Source organism: Phaethon lepturus, unplaced genomic scaffold (assembly GCF_000687285.1).
Source record: "Phaethon lepturus isolate BGI_N335 unplaced genomic scaffold, ASM68728v1 scaffold13400, whole genome shotgun sequence".
Classification (NCBI taxonomy): domain Eukaryota; kingdom Metazoa; phylum Chordata; class Aves; order Phaethontiformes; family Phaethontidae; genus Phaethon; species Phaethon lepturus.
The window spans coordinates 37837-45160 of NW_010509884.1; the positions used below are offsets into that span (position 1 = coordinate 37837).

The window sequence follows — 7324 nt, forward strand, 5'->3', positions numbered from 1 at the left end:
AATCCCTAAATATTGGAAGAATGCTGTATTTTGTCCTTCATCCCTCTCCCGTCTTCTCCTTCTTGGAAAGCGCAACTCCTTGAAGGAGTCAAAAATTTTCCATGATTAAGGACGTCCCTTAAAAAGACTTTCTCCAAGCCTTTTCTCCTCCCTGTTGCTATCTTTTACATGTCTTTTGAGTCTCTTCTCAGCTTTCTGAAATTGCAGTGCCCAACTCAAATCATACTAGTGCTGAAAGGAGTCCCGATAATATGCCCAACTGTTAATATTAGCCTTTCTTTTTGCGACACCGACACCGTTTACTACATTTTCACTGCTCTCCAGCTTAGCCCACCCAACACCCCAGATCTGTTCTTGCAATATTATTATGTAATCTCGTGCTGTATTTTTACATTTTGTTTGGACATCTTCCTTGCAACGCTTAATCCTTGCTGATTTTGGACAATTTCTGTCTTTGAGCAGGGATATAGTACCATCTCCTAAAGCTTGTGTTTTCTAAAATAATTTTCATTACTTGCTCTTATAAACTGTCAAATGATATCAGGACTAAATCACTTCTATAGTGAAGAGGATATTTTTCATGATCCATGTAATTTGTAAAAATATTTTAGTGGATTTCACCTTGGACAGACCTTTGTGTAATCACAAACTGAAGCATCTTCCACTGAGAATGAACATCCGGTAAGTAAGTTTTGAATACACTTTTTGAGTCAGTGTCCAGTGTCACTGATTTAAAGTGACTTCCTTCATACTCTTCCTTAGTTCATTAAATTAAAGGGAAAGCAGTGTAAAATGCATACTGTTTGCAATACAGTTTATAGGTCACTGTTTTCTTTTTCTTTTATTCTGCAGGGAGGAGCAGGGGCAGGCGAACGAGGGCACAGCCCCACAACATCCAAAGGAGAAGATCTGAGCCGGTCCCGTCCAGGCTCAGACACAGTTCGGGGATTGCCGGGGCAGCCTGGAGTAATGAGGAGGGTCTGAAATCAAGCAAGGTCAGCAAAGCCAGGTACGATAGACCACAGCCGCAGCATCGCTCAGACAAGGGCCTGGGTCTGCATTTAAATGTGATTTCGGTGTGATTAGTTTGAGGAGGTATGTACTTCAAAAATCCCTGCTAGCTTTTTGGGGAGGATGGTTTTCTGGAGTTTTGTCACGCAATGCTGTGGGAACAGGCGTGTTCTTTTCAGGATGTTTGGTAGAATGAGAACAATTGGCCACAGGACTGTAGTTATAATTAGAGTTTTATTTATTATATAAAGATTTTAGCAAGCGGGGAGCTTGTCGTTACACAGAATTTCTAGCAACTAGTGTAGCTTTCCTATTACATAAAATTTCAGTTACCTAGACTTTTCTGTCACCTGGACCCTCTGCAGATCGGGTCAAATTCTTAATAGTAAGCATGTGATAAAATAATCATTATTTAGACACTGATGTTAAAAATTGCATGAGTCACTCAATCCCCAGAGGAAAAAGAATGATGGGAGGCAGTCTCCCGGTGCTCTAGCTAACTGTGTTCCCTACATCACACAGGGAAGCGTGAAGGCCTTTGGCTACTGTTGGCTCTGCTTCAAAAACCTTTGGTCTTTACCATCTCCATAACTTCCTGGATTCTGAAGAGGCTGCCAGACAATCAATATGTGAGTATTTCGGCTGCAGGAGACAGCAAGCTGCAAGTGGTAACGGCTGCGTAATGATCTTTATCTCTTCATGTCCATTGTGCCCTGCCTGAGGACACACTTAATCTTTCTCTTTAAAACCAAAACAGAAGCAAGACAATATATTGAGGATTTTAACCATATCCCTGTCATCTGTGTACTTTATTTCCCTTTTTAGTAACGTGCCTAGTGAAGGCAAACCATTTGATGGCTTTTACTTCAGCATCCTTGTTCTGTAGTGAGATCTTAAGGCTGTCTTGAGAGTCACCAGCTTGAGCCAAACACTTCAGGGTGCTTTTATGTGTTCATTGCATTGATTTTGAGTATGTATTTTTTGAGTGTTTTGTTGAACTGGGATGAACGTGCGCATATACTTACACTTTAAAATATTCTCAAAACATTGCTGATCGTTTGGAAACATGGAATTATACAGGTTGGACAGGACCCCTGGAGTTCATCTGGTTCTTACTTTTAATCAAGAAAACACGTCTTTGGCAAAAGCTTTTTGAGAAGAAAGCCCACCTACTGCAACAAGAGGCTGTCTCAAGTATGGGCGTATTAAATATTACTCTAAAGTCAATACACAGCATACTCTGCAAGATGCGTAGCCACTGTGCTTCTCTCTTATGCAGCCCAGGATACGGTTAGTTTTCTGCGCCGTGAGCGCACACTGCCAGCTCACATCTGGCTTTTCTTTCCCCAGTGCCCGAGTCCCTCTCGGCAGGGCTGCTCTCGATCCATTCATCCCCGAGCCTGTGCTGACACCGGGGTTTGCGCCAGCGCGGGTGCAGGACCTTGCGCTTGGCCTTGTTGAGCTTCATGAGGTTCGCACGGGCCCGCTACCCATGCCTGGCAAGGTGGCCTTGGATGGCGTCCCTTCCTTTAGCGCATCGACCGCACCCACAAACTTGCTGAGGATGCGCTCGATCCCGCTGTCTACGTCACTGATGGAGTCACTAAATGGTATCGGTCCTGGTACGGACACAGCAGCGAGCTTTGGGAATCCAGGCGAGGCAAACTTTGGCAGGCAAAACAGATCTTATTTTCTCAAACTACAAGCGAAGGACTAAAGGACTGGATGGAAGGGATGCAGCAAGTGGGGCTCCGAAAACCTTTGCGGGGGGGTTTCAACATGGCATGACAGGACCAGGCATATGTATTTAATTAGATCCTTTGAAAATCCCAGGCTAGATGAAACGCGTTACAAAAACTACCTGTAGTAGGTACCTGTAGGCTGCAGTCTACTACCTGTAGAGCTCTTCTGGCATCTTTTCTTACCATTACTCCCCACATGTTTTCCTTATTTTCTGGTGTTCAGAAAGGAATGTGGTTTGGGACGACAGAGCTCGAAAAGTTGTCATTTTTCCTCAACTGTGCAAATATGTCATCATCTGAAAGGCACCCCAACATACCTGGAGGAGGATTGCGCTGGGGAATGACCTTACCTGGTATTTGGCCCCCATAGACCCTCAGAGGATAAGACACGGTGATGCTCTAATCCTGGAGCAGATTTGTGTAGGCTGGTCCTTGCGCTAGCCTCCATTCCTCACTGCTTTCAGGAGCCCCTTTGAGATGCTTCCGAGGTTGCTCTCTGTGCATGCTGAGTTCCGTCAGACTGAATGGGCTCTAAAGGTGTTTTATCTCCTGCCAGCGTTGCAACTGAAGTCTTTTTAGGTGACTTTTATCCCCCCTAAAATGGAGTTGAGTTCACCGAAAAATGTACCAGAAAAGCCATTTTTTATCCTTTATTTCTCAAATTTTCACTCCTACTTATTTGTCTAGCTGCAACAATAATAAATATCACAGAATTAACAAGAGGGGCAACCAGAAAGGGGAATAAATGGAATGTGACTGAAGATGCTTACTTTCTGTCATTTGGGTCAGGACCGGTTGGCATTCAAAATGTCCACGCGGGAGCAATAAGAGTAGAACCACATGAAGATCCAGGAAATGGTGAGTTCAGTTCAAATATTCAGACTTTGTCTCCAGTTTTTCAGTTAATGAGAATTATAGAATAAGGGATTGATCAGTTGGAGGAGCAGCCTTACGCTTCACAGAAGAAGCTAAAAGAGTAATACCAAGGACCCATTGCTGACCAACGAAATTTTTGTTAAATCAGGAAGTAAGTTTATTGGATTAGTCTTGCTTTTAGCGGAGGACGTTTTTTTAAATCTCATTAGCTGGTATTTTGGTCTACAGATAAAATGATTTCTTAATGCAACAAGGGGGAGCCGCACTGGCTTAGGGTTGCCCTGAGCTCCACCAGTCGAACCCCCAGGAGGCGGCAGGTGCTCATGGTCCTGGCAAGTCTCTCCATTTCCTCCTTTTTCCAGCTCCACTGTCTAGCTGGAGGCTACAAACAGCGGGGGTGTTTTCACTGTGTGATACAAGAAGAAAACAGTAGCCACCCTGTTTGAGCTGCTCTGGGAGATTCACAGAAGAAAATGAATCAATGTTTTCCTCTTCATCAGTCAGTTTTTGGAGTAATTGTATCCAAGTCAGTAATCATAGTTCTCATTTCCTCTTGTGTCACAGTAAATGGAAGGTGATCCCATTTTAATCACGCCTTTGCTCCAGCCCAGCTCGAGAGCAGTGAGTCATCACTGACTGCAGCGGAGTTGACCCTGGTTTAAGCTGAAATTGCTTTCCTACTTATATCAAATGTTCAGATATTATGCAAATTGTTTATCTCCTTCAAAACAGAAACATCTTGACGTTTTTGTCGGAAAGGGCTTACGGAGCATGAGTTTCACAACACAATAAATAAACTCTGCTAGGCAAAATCTTCTAGGTAGTTCATAGCATGTTTCCCTTAATCTCATCATTGCAGGGTCCTTCTGGATCCTCCATTATCAAATCGTGCTGGTTATTCACCCAATTTCCTTTCTTAACTGTCTTTCCTTCCTCCTTAGCGTTTTGACAAACTCGATTCTGGGGCATGTGGTAGTTGGCAGCTGGCAAAATGGCAATGCTTTGGCCTCGCTGAGAGCAGACCTCCCTGTGAACCATCTCCCCGGAGCAGAGCTGAAGTTTAAAGGCTTCCTGAAAGCCTCGGCGAAAGTTTTCGTTAAAGAAACCGTAGATGATGGGGTTGACACTGCTGTTGAAAAAGGCCAGCCAGTGAGCAAAGGGGTAGATGTAAATGTTGATGATCTGCAACTGGATGTCTGAAAGGCTGGCGTAGTCTGAGAGCATCATCAGAGTCCACAAGGGAAGCCAGGACAGGGTGAAGAGCAAAGCCACTATAATGAGCATTTTGATGACTTTTTTTTTTTTCTTAGACACACCGTACCGCTGCTCCTGCCTGTGTTTTCCTGCCACGGGCATCGCTGTGTTGAAGAGCGCAATGCTTATCCTAGCATACATGATAATAATGAGCGACAGGGGAGCCAGATAGATGTTGGCAAACAGAACCGTCGTATAGATCTTTCTCATTCCCGGGTTAGGCCAGTCCTCCCGGCACCAGTATACAGGGCGGGTTTCATTGCCATAGCCAAGGATCACCCTGAAATGCTTCTCCTCTTGTGCCTGCAGCATGACTGCAGAAGGACACATGATTGCGACGGCCAGAATCCAGATGACCGCTATAATGGCGACGGCAGTTGAAATGGTCAGCTTCTGCTTAAACGGATAAACAATGCATCGAAACCTGTGGCAAAGACACCCGGGGACATACGTGGAGAAGAGGTTTAAGGAACGCTTCGTCAAACAGGCAAGCACATGGGCACATTTTATCTTGTATGTTTTTTAAAAAGTATAGATGGAGTCATCTCCTCGTCCTGCATAAACCACTGCAGTTGCATTTAGTTGCTCCGTTTAAGAGCTAAGTTAGTAAAAACTATCTTACCTAAACAAGTCACAATTGCTGTTCAAGCTTCCTCATTTAAATCTGTCTCCTTATCAGCCTGCTGCTTCGTTTAACTAAAGCGGGTGCTAGTGCCTCTGCTGCCTAGCTGAATAGCCAAGGAACCAACCACTTCCAGGCAGCCAGGTGTGGCCCAGCTGTACCACCTTTAAGAGGCGGTGTAGCTGCTCTTTAGACTTGGCCACGTTTTGTTTTGCTTAATAGCCTTAGGAGTAAGATACATCTCATTTATTGCAACGTGGTGTGGATTAATGAATCGACCTCAGCGTGTTCAGGTGGCCAGCGGCAGATGGAAGCGACAGTTTACAGTCTCTGCATCATCTTACCTGTCTACAGCAATAGCAACCAGAGTGAAGACAGAGGCAGAAACAGAGATCCCTTGGACCATCCCGCTCATCTTGCAAACCAGGCTCCCAAACGGCCATCCTGGAAGGAAAGAGGCGATTGAAATTGCCACACTCTCACTGCAGCGCTATGCTTATACACGTAAGAGAAAATTTCCACCCCAGAACTCATACTTCTCTTTTGCTCTGTCAGGGCATAGCTGGGAGTAGGGAGGCAGAGGTGATGTAAAAAAACGCTTTGCCAAACTCCTCGGTGAGTTTCTGATGTTCTAAAAAACACCAAAGCAAACTTCTGTGGTTTAACATCCCGTTAAAACGAGATCTCCGGGTAAGAAAGGCAATCGATCGCTGCGGTTGGTTGTTCTCTGCAACTGGCTCGCAGCATCCTCCTAGTCTTCCTAACCTAACCATATAACCCGGTAGTGGGAGAATCCCTCCGTAAAGACGAAGGATGTGGAAGTCAGCAAGGACGGCCCCAGTCAGAAGGCGGGTTATGGGCTCGCCTCCCTCATCTCTGACTTGCAGTGACTTGAAATGCCTATAGAGCCCACACAGAAATAAGCACCCGGCCCTCGGACCGCCTAGGGAGGCCAGCGCTCAGACATGCGGGCGAGTCCCCCTCGAGCTCTCTTTGCCACGTGGTGCGAACCAGCCTACCTGCAATGATGTTGTCCAGGAGGGTGGTGGGCATGCAGAAGATTCCCACCAGTAAATCGCTGACAGCCAGGTTTAAGATGAAAAGGTTTGTGACTGTACGCATGTGTTTGCTCCTCAGGATGATAAAGCAAACGACTCCATTGCCAACCATACAGAGCAGGAAGATTAGGAGGTAAGAGACGATGAAGACAGCTGCCACTGAAGGCTGATGAAGGTAGAAGTCCACATAGGAGACGTTGCCTTCTAAGTAGAGGTACTTGTATGTCCCGTTATAATTCAGCGCCTGAGGCCAATTGAACGAAGAGTTTGAGTCCAAGTCCGTTTTCGTAGTCATGCTGCAATGTGCCTTTAAAAGATATTTTTAAAAAGCTCATTTTAGTATGCTTGAAATTGATCTGAACAAATGTGACTAGTTTGGATACGCTGTGTGCTGAAACACATGCAAAACTTAAGTATACTCATCCCCCCCGTGGCTTACTTGAAAAATCCGTGTTCTGATCCTGACCAGACAGGAAAAGCAGTAAATGCTATTAGTTTGATTTTACACCGCAGGCATACAAAAGGGACCGCTAAGACTGTCGGAGGTTTTTTCCCATCTGCAGGCTCTATAAATTAAGTCCTTCCTTTCCCAGAGGAGAGGAAAGGCAGACAGGATGTAAACTGGCCTATTGTGTTGTGATACGTAAACAAACCAACAACCTGAACAGATTATTTTGAGGGGAGAATAAAAAAATCAGAATTCGTGAGAAATCCGTTTACTCAACAGCTTGAGTAATCTGGCACTTAGGCACCAGTGGGAT

The 7324-nt window shown here is 45.1% G+C and overlaps 1 protein-coding gene across 1 annotated transcript; it reads right to left on the minus strand.

Moving 5' to 3' along the window:
• Positions 1-4327: 4327 nt before the first annotated feature.
• On the minus strand, positions 4328-6873 carry NPFFR2 (neuropeptide FF receptor 2). The gene is made up of 3 exons (XM_010290053.1): positions 6525-6873; positions 5850-5949; positions 4328-5307 (listed from the first exon to the last, which is right to left on the minus strand). Exons 1-3 carry the CDS (start codon positions 6856-6858, stop codon positions 4455-4457), a joined length of 1287 nt encoding a protein of 428 aa, XP_010288355.1. The 5' UTR covers positions 6859-6873; the 3' UTR covers positions 4328-4454.
• Positions 6874-7324: the final 451 nt, after the last annotated feature.

Excerpts from the sequence above, each read along its gene's own strand:
- NPFFR2 (XM_010290053.1), bottom strand. The coding sequence starts at position 6,858 with ATGACTACGAAAACGGACTTGGACTCAAACTCTTCGTTCAATTGGCCT. Across the intron at positions 5,950-6,524 it reads CCTGGACAACATCATTGCAG|GATGGCCGTTTGGGAGCCTG; the intron begins GTAGGCTGGTTC and ends CTTTCCTTCCAG. Across the intron at positions 5,308-5,849 it reads GTTGCTATTGCTGTAGACAG|GTTTCGATGCATTGTTTATC; the intron begins GTAAGATGATGC and ends TCTTTGCCACAG.